This window comes from Rhinoraja longicauda, chromosome 7 (genome assembly GCF_053455715.1).
Source record: "Rhinoraja longicauda isolate Sanriku21f chromosome 7, sRhiLon1.1, whole genome shotgun sequence".
Lineage (NCBI taxonomy): Eukaryota > Metazoa > Chordata > Chondrichthyes > Rajiformes > Arhynchobatidae > Rhinoraja > Rhinoraja longicauda.
Window position 1 is genome coordinate 1,015,219 of NC_135959.1, and position 12,996 is coordinate 1,028,214.

At 46.2% G+C, this 12,996-nt stretch overlaps 1 protein-coding gene across 1 annotated transcript in view; it reads right to left on the reverse strand.

Annotated features, from left to right (window-relative positions):
* rrm1 (ribonucleotide reductase M1 polypeptide) overlaps nt 1–12,996 on the reverse strand; it is a 94,676-nt gene that overhangs the window by 6,368 nt on the left and 75,312 nt on the right. The window contains exons 12-16 of the mRNA XM_078401934.1: nt 12,609–12,688; nt 9,808–10,009; nt 6,738–6,887; nt 5,263–5,484; nt 3,267–3,343 (exon numbers count right to left, since the gene is read on the reverse strand). Coding sequence (XP_078258060.1) covers nt 3,267–3,343; nt 5,263–5,484; nt 6,738–6,887; nt 9,808–10,009; nt 12,609–12,688 — 731 coding nt within the window. The remainder of the gene's footprint in view (nt 1–3,266; nt 3,344–5,262; nt 5,485–6,737; nt 6,888–9,807; nt 10,010–12,608; nt 12,689–12,996) is intronic.

Genomic DNA, 12,996 nt, shown 5'->3' on the forward strand with positions numbered 1-12,996 from the left:
CGCTGCTCTGGATGTCAACTTCTCTACATCGGCGAGACCATACGCAGGCTCGGCGATCATTTCGCTCAACACCTTTGCTCAGTCCCCCTTAAACAACCTGATCTCCCGGTGGCTGAGCACTTCCACTCCCCCTCCCAGTCTGACCTTTCTGTCATGGGCCTCCTCCAGTGCCATAGTGAGGCCTATGGAGGAACAGCACCTCATATTTCGCTTGGCAGCTTGCAGCCCAGCGGTATGAACATTGACTTCTCCAACTTTAGATAGTTCTCCTGTCCCTCTCTTCCCCATCCCAGTTCTCACTCTATCTTCCTGTCTCCACCTATATCCTTTCTTTGTCCCGCCCCCGACATCAGTCTGAAGAAGGGTCTCGACCAGAAACATCCCATTCCTTCTCTCCTGAGATGCTGCCTGACCTGCTGAGTTACTCCAGCATTTTGTGATACCTTTGATTTGTATCAGCATCTGCAGTTCTTTTCCTACAAACTAACAAAAGCAAGCCAACTCAAACCTACAATTAGTGGTTTTAATTTTATAACATTTGGCTTTGGACCCATGTAAACAACAAAAGTGCTATTCACATACTCCAATACTGCCCTCCTTCTCGGAACCAAAGAATTAAGTTAATGTCTCAAGGACCAAATAATCCAAGTTACCAAAATCAACGTGTGACATGCGAGATGTGACATAGAAACACAGAAAATAGGTGCAGGAGGCCATTTGGCCCTTTGAGCCAGCACCGCCATTCATTGTGATCATGGCCTTCTCCCCATATCCCTTGATTCTGCTAGCTCCTAGAGCTCTATCTAATTCTCTTTTAAATTCATCCAGTAAATTGGCCTCTACTGACTTCTGTGGCAGAGAATTCCACCAATTCACTATTCTCTGGGTGAGAGTTGCAAGATTTGGGATGATGTCTTCCCTGGCTGGAGTGTCCAGGGTTGCTAAATAAGTATTTGAATCAGCCATTAGCATCTAGGAAGAAAATAGATAGGAGACGTTTCGGGTCCCGAACCAAAGCGCCACTTATCCATGTTCTCCAGAGATGTGGCCTGACCTGACAAGTTACTCCAGCACAATGCCTTTGTTTTTTAAACCCGTAACAGCAGTTCCTTATATCTACAAGTAAGGTATGAATGGTACTTTATTTATTTGCATAATTTTCTAAGAATAAAGGGGAGGCCATTTAAAACTGAGGTGAGAAGCAACTTTTTCACCCAGAGAGTTGTCAATTTGTGGAATTCTCTGCCACAGAAGGCAATGGAGGCCAATTCACTGGATGAATTTAAAAGAGTTCGATAGAGCTCTAGGGGCTAGCGGAATCAGGGGATATGGGGAGAAGGCAGGCACAGGTTACTGATTGTGGATGATCAGCCATGATCACAGTGAATGACGATGCTGGCTCAAAGGGCCAAATGGCCTCCTCCTGCACCTATTTTCCATGTTTCTATTTTCTATGAATCACCTAGGTTTAGAAGGTTAATGGGCCATGGGCCAAAGGGCCTGTTTCCGTGCTGTATAATTCTCCAACTAACATGGGTGATGATCGCAGAATAAGGACTGAGGTGGGAAGGTAGTATAAGAAAATAACTGCAGATGCTGGTAGAAATCGAAGGTATTTATTCACAAAATGCTGGAGTAACTCAGCAGGTCAGGCAGCATCGGTGGGAAGGGTACCTCACCCAGACAGCAGTGGATATTTGGGACTCTCTATCCAAGAGGGTTATAGAAGTTCAGTTTCTAGATGAGTTTCCCCTCGGGTTCCCATTAAGTACCCCAAGGATCTGTGTTGGGTCCACTGTTGTTTGTCATTTACATTAATGATCTGGATGATGGTGTGGCAAATTGGATTAGTAAATATGCAGATGATACTAAGATAGGTGGAGTAGTTGATAGTGAGGTAGATTTTCAAAGTCTACAGAGAGACTTGGGCCTTTTGGAAGGGTGGGCTGAAAGATGGCAGATGGAGTTTAATGCTGATAAGTGTGAGGTGCTGCATTTTGGTAGGACAAATCAAAATAGGACGTACAGGGTAAATGGTAGGGAATTGAGGAATGCAGTGGAACAGAGGGATCTGGGAATAACTGTGCATTGTTCCCTGAAGGTGGAATCTCATGTGGATAGGGTGGTGAAGAAGGCGTTTGGTATGCTTGCCTTTATAAATCAGAGCATCGAGTATAGAAGTTGGGATGTAATGTTAAAATTGTACAGGGCATTGGTGAGGCCGAATCTGGAGTATGGTGTGCAGTTCTGGTCGCCAAATTATAGGAAGGATGTCGACAAAATGGAGAGGGTACAGAGGAGATTTACTAGAATGTTGCCTGGGTTTCAGCACTTAGGCTACAGAGAGAGGTTGAATAGGTTGGGTCTTTATTCTTTGGAGCGTAGAAGGTTGAGGGGGGACTTGATAGAGGTTTTTAAAATTTTGAGAGGGACGGACAGAGTTGACGTGGGTAGGCTTTTCCCTTTGAGAGTGGGGAAGATTCCAACAAGGGGACATAGCTTCAGAATTGAGGGACAAAGGTTTAGGGGTAACATGAGGGGAAACTTCTTTACTCAGAGGGTGGTGGCTATATGGAATGGGCTTCCGGTGGAAGTGGTGGAGGCTGGCTCGATTTTATTATTTAAGAGTAAATTGGATAGGTATATGGATAGGAGGGGATTAGAGGGTTATGGTCTGAGTGCAGGTAGATGAGACTAGGTCAGGGAGAATGGTCGGCGTGGACTGGTAGGGCCGGACAGGCCTGTTTCCATGCTGTAGTTGTTATATGTTATATGTTAAGTATTTTCCTGTCACTTTAAACCTAACCTGTCTAGTTCTCGATTCCCCTACACTGGAAAAAGGATGTGCAATTCCTCATGAGTGGGAAAGTCTAGGATTAGAGTTCACAGCCTTAGAATTAAAGACGTTCTTTTAGGAGACGAGACAAGGAGGAATTTCTTTAGTCAGAGGGTGGTGAATCTGGAATTCGTTGCCACAGAAGGCTGTGGAGGCCACATCAGTGGATATATTTAAGGCAGAGATAGTTTCTTGATTAGTACAGGTGTCAGAGGTTATGGGGAGAAAGCAGGAGAATGGGGTTTAGAGGGAGAGATGGGTCAGCCATGTTTGAATGGACTTGACGGGCCCGAATGGTCTAATTCTGCTCCTATCACTTATGATCTTATGATTTCATTTCACCTTAATTATGAGACATTTAACCAGACACCTTACTCTTCCTTTCCTCATACCTGGTCAAAGAAAAATCAAATTAACTGCAGAGACTTACTTTGCAATTTTCTCCTTTAGGCCCTTCCAATTCCAAAGATCAGTGGGCGTGACGTTCCACATGTCATACTGGAGGATCTGAAAGCAAAGCAGTCAGTATGTGACACATTCAGAAGTCCTACTGCTACAGAGGAACATTCACAATCTCAAACTGCTGGAGCCAGGCAAAAGCTAAAAAAAACTGCAAACATTTTGACTTGAACATTGCTACAGTAAGCAAATGATTTAGTCATAGTGATAGTGTGGAAACAAGCCATTCGGCCCAACTCGCCCACACTGCCAACAATGTCCCAGCTACACTAGTCCCACTTGCCTGCGCTTGGTCCATATCCCTCCAAACCTGTCCTATCCATGTACCTGTCTAACTGTTTCTTAAACGATGGGATAGTCCCAGCCTCAACTACCTCCTCTGGCAGCTTGTTCCATACACCTTCCACCCTCTGTGTGAAAAAGTTACCCCTCGGATTCCTATTAAATCTTTTCCGCTTCACCTTGAATCTCTGGTCCTTGATTTCCCTACTCTGGGCAAGAGACTCTGTGCATCTACGCGATCTATTCCTCTCATGATTTTGTACACCTCTGTAAGATCTCCCCTCATCCTCCTGCGCTCCATGGAATAGAGTCCTAGCCTACTCAACCTCTCCCTGTAGCTCACACCCTCTAGTCCTGGCAACATCCTCGTAAATATTTTCTGAACCCTTTCAAGCTTGACAATATCCTTCCTATAACACGGTGCCCAGAACTGAACATAATATTCTAAATGCGGTCTCACCAACGTCTTATACCACTGCAACATGATCTCCCAACTTCTATACTCAGTACTCTGACTGATGAAGGGCAAAGTGCCAAAAGCCTTTTTGACCTTATCTACCTGCGACTCGACCTTTAAGGGATTTGACGGCACAGTGCAGATGAAGCACGCCTATTTCCAACCCATCAGGAGGACTTGATACAAATTCCAAATGTTCGAGATCAAATAGAAAATGCGAAGAGGATATTCCATAAGACACAGGAGTGGAATTAGGCCATTTGGCCCATCAAGTATTCGCCATTCAATCATGGCTGATCTATTTTCCCTCTCAACCCCATTCTCCCGCCTTCTTGCCATTACCTTTGACGTGCTTACTAATCACAAACCTTGATTCAGCAGGATTTTCACTTGGGCTTGAGTTAAGGGCGACGTTGTTCGGGCTGGGACTTTTTTCTTTAAACCATAGATAGCTGAGGCATGTCACCTACATCTCTTTTCCAGCTTTCTTCCCCCTCCCCCTACTCCAGTCTGAAGAAGGGTTCCAACCCAAAACATCAACTGTCTATTCCTTTCACAGATGCTGCCTGACCCCCTGGGTTTCTTCCAGCACTTGCATTTAGCTCAAGATTCCAGCACCTGCAGTTCCTTCGGTCTCCTTCCCAACCTCCTGATCCTACACAAGCCTGCAACACTGCATCAGCCCTGGGGCTCAAATTTCCTTGGTGGATCTAACAAGAACCACATTAGCTGCCCGAGATGGATGTCGCAGCTTGCCACATCCTTCTCCGGCAATTAAGGACAAATGACCCGTCCTCAACTTCAATGGAAGTTACTTAAATCTATAATGTCAGAAATCCACATGACGATGAATAGAGACAGGAGATTTAGTTTAGTTTAGAGATACAGCGCGGTAACAGACCCTTCAGATTACCCAGTCCAGCAATCCCCACACATTAACACTATCCTACACACTAGGGACAATTTACATTTATACCAAGCCAATTAACTTACATACTTGGACGTCTTTGGACTGTGGGATGAACACGAAAATTTTGGAGAAATCCCATGCAGATCACAGGGAGAACATACAGACAAGCACCGGTCAGGATGGAACCCGGGTCACTGGCGCTGTAAGGCAGTAGATCTACCACTATGCCACCGTGCCACCCTAACCAGAGTAATGGAGCGGTGAGAAATACAGGCAGCTGGACTACAGTAAGCGTCACGCCCTGACCAAGCCACTCACCCCCTTGCTGACAGGGCAGCCCTGGTAGCTGTCGTACGGACCCAGCTCCTTGGCCAAGTCACAGCTGGCATCCAGGGCTGCGTAGTAAATGGTCTCAAAGATCTGAATGTTGAGTTTCTGAGCCTCTTCGCTTTCAAAGGGGTATCGCATCAGGATGAAGGCGTCCGCCAGCCCCTGGACACCTACCCCAATCGGCCGGTGCTTCTTATTGGAATATTCCGCCTGAGAGAGAGGGAAACAAAGGCATTTAAAGGGCAGGCCAGGAAGGTGAACATCGCAGGACAAAATGTGTGGGAAGGTACTGCAGATGTTGGTTCCACTGTTCCTTGTGGCTCTAAACTATTTACATCAATAGGAAAGGTTTAGAGGGATACAGGTTAAATAGAGGCAAAGATGCCCCCCTCCTCCTCCTCCACCTCCCCCATTGACGAACTGTACACTGCAAGGGCCAGGAAGCGAGCGGGCAAGATCATCTCTGACCCCTCTCACCCTGGCCACAAACTCTTTGAAGCACTTCCCTCTGGAAGGCGACTCCGGACTGTCAAAGCAGCCACAGCCGGACATAAAAACAGCTCTTTTCTGTGAGTGATAGTTCTACTCAACAACCAAATGTCTGTAGCTTCCTTTTGCTCCGGTTTATTTCACTCACATGTTTAAACTATGATGTCTTATTCTTAATAGTTTAATGTTTTATGCTTTATTCTTAATTGTTTACTGTGTGTTCGTGTTGTTACTTGCGAGCGGAGCACCAAGGCACATCCCTTGTATGTGTACATTCAATTGCGGCATTTAAGAGGCTTTTTGATGGTCGCATGAATATGAAGGGATATGGATCACGTGCAGGGAGAGGGGAGCGGAGCAACATTTTTTTCACACAAAGGAAGGTAGGTGTATGGAACGAGCTGGCACAGGAGGTAGTTGAGGCAGGTACTATCACCACGCTCAAAAAACACTTGGACATGTACATGGAAAGATTTTTTAGATTTTAGATTTAGAGATACAGCGCAGAAACAGGCCCTTCGGCCCTCTGGGTCCGCGCCGCCCAGCGATCCCCGCACACTAACACTATCCTACACCCACTAGGGACAATTTTTACATTTTGCCCAGCCAATTAACCTACATACCTGTACGTCTTTGGAGTGTGGGAGGAAACCGAAGATCTCGGAGAAAACCCACGCAGGTCACGGGGAGAACGTACAAACTCCGTACAGACGGCGCCCGTAGTCAGGATCGAACCCGAGTCTCTGGCGCTGCATTCACTATAGGCAGCAACTCTACCGCTGCGCCACCGTGCCACCGAAAGGATAGGTTTAGAGGGATATTTGCCAAACGAGGGCTGGGGGGACTAAAGTAGATGGGGCATGTTGGTTAGCACGGGCAAGGTGGGCCAAAGGGCCTGTTTCCATGCTGTCTGGACTCCATGAACCGCCCCGTGCTTTTCCACCAATGAATTAAAAGCTCCAGCACAGACCCACCTCAGGAACTGGGTAATAATTCACTTCGATGATTTTATTCAGGTTCTTCACAGCCACCCGGGTTACGTCGGCCAGCTTATTGAAGTCGTAGCTGCGGTCTGCAGAAACGTACATGTTCAGTGCCAGCGATGCCAAATTGCAAACAGCCACCTGTCACAACAAACAAACCAGAGCCAGCTTTGCTAACCACCGCAGACCAGTGGAAACTCCCAAGACAAACAGTTCATATGTGATAGGAGCAGAACTAGGCCATTTGACCCATCAAGTCTACTCAACCATTCTGACCAATCATGGTTGATCTATCTCTCCCTCCTAACCCCATTCTTATGCCTTCTCCCCATAACCTGACACTCTCACTAACCAATAATCTATCTATCTCTGCCTTAAATATATCCATTGTCGGCCTGCATAGCCTTCTGTGGCAATGAATTCCACAGATTCACTACCCTCTGACTAAAGAAATTCTTCCTCATCTCCCTAACGGATCGCCCTATAATTCTGAGGCTATGACCTCTGGTCCTAGAACCCTCCACTAGTGGAAACTGAACACACTCGAACTGGCCTCAATAGACAATAGACAATAGGTGCAGGAGGAGGCCATTCAGCCCTTCGAGCCAGCACCGCCATTCAATGCGATCATGGCTGATCACTCTCAATCAGTACCCTGTTCCTGCCTTCTCCCCATACCCCCTCACTCCGCTATCCTTAAGAGCTCTATCCAGCTCTCTCTTGAAAGCATCCAACGAACTGGCCTCCACTGCCTTCTGAGGCAGAGAATTCCACACCTTCACCACTCTCTGACTGAAAAAGTTCTTCCTCATCTCCGTTCTAAATGGCCTACCCCTTATTCTTAAACTGTGGCCCCTTGTTCTGGACTCCCCCAACATTGGGAACATGTTTCCTGCCTCTAATGTGTCCAATCCCCTAATTATCTTATATGTTTCAATAAGATCCCCCCTCATCCTTCTAAATTCCAGTGTATACAAGCCCAATCGCTCCAGCCTTTCAACATACGACAGTCCCGCCATTCCGGGAATTAACCTAGTGAACCTACGCTGCACGCCCTCCATAGCAAGAATATCCTTCCTCAAATTTGGAGACCAAAACTGCACACAGTACTCCAGGTGCGGTCTCACCAGGGCCCGGTACAACTGTAGAAGGACCTCTTTGCTCCTATACTCAACTCCTCTTGTTACGAAGGCCAACATTCCATTCCTTTCTTCACTGCCTGCTGTACCTGCATGCTTCCTTTCATTGACTGATGCACTAGGACACCCAGATCTCGTTGAACTCCCCCTCCTCCTAACTTGACACCATTCAAATAATAATCTGCCTTTCTATTCTTACTTCCAAAGTGAATAACCTCACACTTATCTACATTAAACTGCATCTGCCATGTATCCACCCACTCACACAACCTGTCCAAGTCACCCTGCAGCCTTATTGCATCTTCCTCACAATTCACACTACCCCCCAGCTTAGTATCATCTGCAAATTTGCTAATGGTACTTTTAATCCCTTCGTCTAAGTCATTAATGTATATTGTAAATAGCTGGGGTCCCAGCACCGAACCTTGCGGTACCCCACTGGTCACTGCCTGCCATTCCGAAAGGGCCCCATTTATCCCCACTCTTTGCTTTCTGTCTGTCAACCAATTTTCTATCCATGTCAGTACCCTACCCCCAATACCATATGCCCTAATTTTGCCCACTAATCTCCTATGTGGGACCTTGTTGAAGGCTTTCTGAAAGTCGAGGTACACCACATCCACTGACTCTCCCCTGTCAATTTTCCTAGTTACATCCTCAAAAAATTCCAGTAGATTTGTCAAGCATGATTTCCCCTTCGTAAATCCATGCTGACTCGGAATGATCCCGTTACTGCTATCCAAATGCTCAGCAATTTCGTCTTTTATAATTGACTCCAGCATCTTCCCCACCACTGATGTCAGACTAACTGGTCTATAATTACCCGTTTTCTCTCTCCCTCCTTTTTTTAAAAGTGGGATAACATTTGCTATCCTCCAATCCACAGGAACTGATCCTGAATCAATAGAACATTGAAAAATGATCTCCAATGCTTCCACTATTTCTAGAGCCACCTCCTTAAGTACCCTGGGATGCAGACCATCAGGCCCTGGGGATTTATCAGCCTTCAGTCCCATCAGTCTACCCAAAACCATTTCCTGCCTAATGTGGATTTCCTTCAGTTCCTCCATCACCCTAGGTTCTCTGGCCCCTAGAACATTTGGGAGATTGTGTGTATCTTCCTCAGTGAAGACAGATCCAAAGTAACGGTTTAACTCGTCTGCCATTTCTTTGTTCCCCATAATAAATTCCCCTGTTTCTGTCTTCAAGGGACCCACATTTGCGTTGACTATTTTTTTCCTCTTTACGTACCTAAAAAAACTTTTGCTATCCTCCTTTATATTATTGGCTAGTTTACCCTCGTACCTCATCTTTTCTCCCCGTATTGCCTTTTTAGTTAACTTTTGTTGCTCTATAAAAGAGTCCCAATCCTCTGTCTTCCCACTCTTCTTTGCTATGTTATACTTCCTCTCCTTATTTTTTATGCTGTCCCTGACTTCCCTCGTCAGCCACAGGTGTCTCTTACTCCCCTTAGAGTCTTTCCACCTCTTTGGAATAAATTGATCCTGCAACCTCTGCATTATTCCCAGGAATACCTGCCATTGCTGTTCTACCGTCTTCCCTGCTAGGGCCTCCTTCCAGTCAATTTTGGCCAGCTCCTGCCTCATGCCTCTGTAATCCCCTTTGCTATACTGTAATACTGACACTTCCGATTTTCCCTTCTGCCTTTCCATTTGCAGAGTAAAACTTATCATGTTGTGATCACTGCCTCCTAATGGCTCTTTTACCTCTAGTCCCCTTATCAGATCAGGATCATTACACAACACTAAATCCAGAATTGCCTTCTCCCTGGTAGGCTCCAGTACAAGCTGTTCTAAGAATCCATCTCCAGACCAGAAGCATCAGTACCTGTACCTGTCTGTGCCAGGCAGGGCAGCCACAGACACTCACAGGGTGACGTTTACACATGCAGGGGGGCTCACCTCGTTCTGACTGGAGTATTCCACGATCTCGGTGCAGAGGTTGCTGCATTTGATGGTCCCCAGGTTCTGCTGGTTACTCTTCCGGTTGCAGGCGTCTTTGTACAGCATGTAGGGCGTCCCAGTCTCTGTCTGCGACTCAATGACCACGTACCACAGCTGCTGCGCCTTCACCACCTTGCGTGCACGGCCCTCCTTCTCATATCTGCACCAGGCAACAGCTCAGCTGTAGCAGAGGCTCAGCATTGAAACACATCCTTCTGCCCAACCACGATGCCGCATGTAAGCTAGGCCCATTTGCCTGTGTTAGCCCCGTACGCTTCTAAGCCCTATCGACAGGTGGGCAGAGAGGGTGGGGTAGCTCTCTTGGTGAGGAATGAAATTCAGTCCCTTGCGAGGGGTGACATAGAATCAGGAGATGTAGATTCAGTATGGATAGAACGGAGGAATTGGAAGGGTAAAAATACCCTACTGGGAGTTATCTACAGGCCCCCAAACAGTAGCCTCGACATAGGGTGTAAGTTGAATCAAGAGTTAAAATTGGCATGTCACACAGGTAATGCTACAGTGGTTATGGGAGATTTCAACATGCAGGTAAACTGGGAAAATCAGGTTGGTAATGGATCCCAAGAAAGGGAGTTTGTGGAATGCCTCCGAGATGGATTCTTCGAACAACTTGTACTGAAGCCTACCAGGAAGAAGGCAATTCTGGATTTAGTGTTGTGTAATGAACCTGATCTGATAAGGGAACTCAAAGTAAAGGAGCCATTAGGAGGTAGTTTTAACCTATAATTTGAGAGGGAGAAGGGAAAATCGGAAGTGTCGGCACTACAGTTGAACAAAGGGGACTATGGAGGCATGAGGGAGGAGTTGGCCAGAGTTGACTGGAAAAAGACCCAAGCAGGGATGACAGTGGAATAACAATGGCAGGTATTTCTGGGAATAATACAGAAGGTGCAGGATCAGTTCATTCCAATGAGGAAGAAAGATTCCAAGTGGAGTAAGATGTGACCGTGGCTGACAAGGGAAGTCAAGGACAGCATAAAAATAAAATATAACATAGCAAAGATGAATGGGAAGCCAAAGGATTGGGTAACTTTTAAAGAGCAACAGAAGATAACTAAAAAGGCAATAACGGGGAGAAAAGATGAAGTACAAAGGTAAGCTAGCCAAGAGTATAAAGGAGGGTAGTAAAAGCTTCTTTGGGTATGTGAAGATGAAAAAAATAGTTAACACAAATGTGAGTCCCTTGAAGACAGAAACGGGTGGATTTATTATGGGGACCAAGGAAATGGCAGCCAAGTTGAACAAGTACTTTGGATCTGTCTTCACTAAGGAAGACACAAACAATCTCCCAGATATATGGCAGATGCAGTATAATGTGAATAAATGTGAGGTTATCCACTTTGGTGGCAAGAACAAGGCGGCAGATTATTATCTGAATGGTGTCAAGTTAGGAAAAGGGGAGGTACAACGAGACCTGGGCGTCCTAGTGCATCAGTCACTGAAAGTAAGCATGCAGGTACAGCAGGCAGTGAAGAAAGCTAATGGCATGTTGGCCTTCATAACAAGAGGAGTTACATAAAAGGAGCAAAGAGGTCCTTCTGCAGTTGTACAGGGCCCTGGTGAGACCACACCTGGAGTATTGTGCACAGTTTTGGTTTCCAAATTTGAGGAAGGACATTCTTGCTATTGAGAGAGTGCAACGTAAGTTCACAAGGTTAATTCCCGGAATGGCGAGATTGTCAGATGTTGAAAGACTGGAGCGACTGGGCTTGTTTGTATACACTGGAATTTAGAAGGATGAGAGGGGATCTTATTGAAACATAAGAATATTAAGGGATTGGACACATTAGAGGCAGGAAACATGTTCCCAATGTTGGGGGAGTGCAGAACCAGCGCCACAGTTTAAGAATAAGGGGTCGGCCATTTAGAACAGAGATGAGGATAAACCTTTTCACCCAGAGAGTTGTGAATCTGTGGAATTCTCTGCCTCAGAAGACAATGGAGGCCGGTTCTCTGGATGCTTTCAAGGGAGAGTGAGATAGAGCTCTTAAAGATAGCGAAGTCAAAGGGAGAAGGCAGGAACGGGGTATTGATTATGGATGATCAGCCATGATCACAGTGAATGGCGTTGTTGGCTCAAAGGGCCGAATGGCCTACTCCCACACCTATTGTCTATCCATGCACCTGGACAAATGTCTTTCAAATGTTATTGTACCTGCCTTAATTATCTCCACTAGCAGCTCGTTCCATACACCCAACACCCTCTGAGTGAAAAGGTTGCCACAGGTTCCTATTAAATCTTTCTCCCCTCACACAACACCCATGCCCCCTGATTCTTGATTCTCCTAATCTGGGCAAAATACGCTATCTATTCCCCTCATAATTTGACACATCTCTAAAATCATCCTCAACCTCCTGCACTGTAAGGAATAAAGTTTTGAGGAGATGCAGTCTGGTCAGGCAGGGTGAATCAAGGGAAGACCACAAGAATTACTAAGGGGATGGCACGTTGCAGAGTTATAATTTCTACCCAGTTTTATTTGGCTGCTTCTGCCAAGATGTCAGATGCCATTTCCTAGAGTGCAACCTCTGACAAGTCGAATCCCAGTAACAAACCCTCACAACAGGGACACAAGTACACATCTTTCAAGTATTGCAGTAAATCTGGACCTGGCTCATACAATAAAGGAAACAGAGCACTCCCCCACTAACCTAGCCAAGATTTATCCTTCAAGGGATGTTGTAATAGGTTGCCTGATGCTTATTGCCTTAGGATTTGAGGGACAGGGGATCCTTACCTCTCGTAGAGAGCCTCAAACTCCTCTCCCCAAACATCATCCAGGCCAGGGCAATCATGTGGACACATCAAGGACCAGTCCTGCAAAATCAAACGGCAATGAGAAAAATGTGCAGACACATCATGGGAAACAGCGGTAGAGTTGCTGCCTTACAGCGCTTGCAGTGCCAGAGACCCGGGTTCCATCCAGACTATGGATGCTGTCTGTACGGAGTTTGTACGTTCTCCCCGTACACTGCGTGGGTTTTCTCCGAGATCTTCCGTTTCCTCCCATGTTCCAAAGACGTACAGGTACAGATTCCAACAAGGGGACATAACTTCAGAATTAAGGGACAAACGTTTAGGGGTAACATGAGGGGTAACTTCTTTACTCAGAGGGTGGTGGCTGT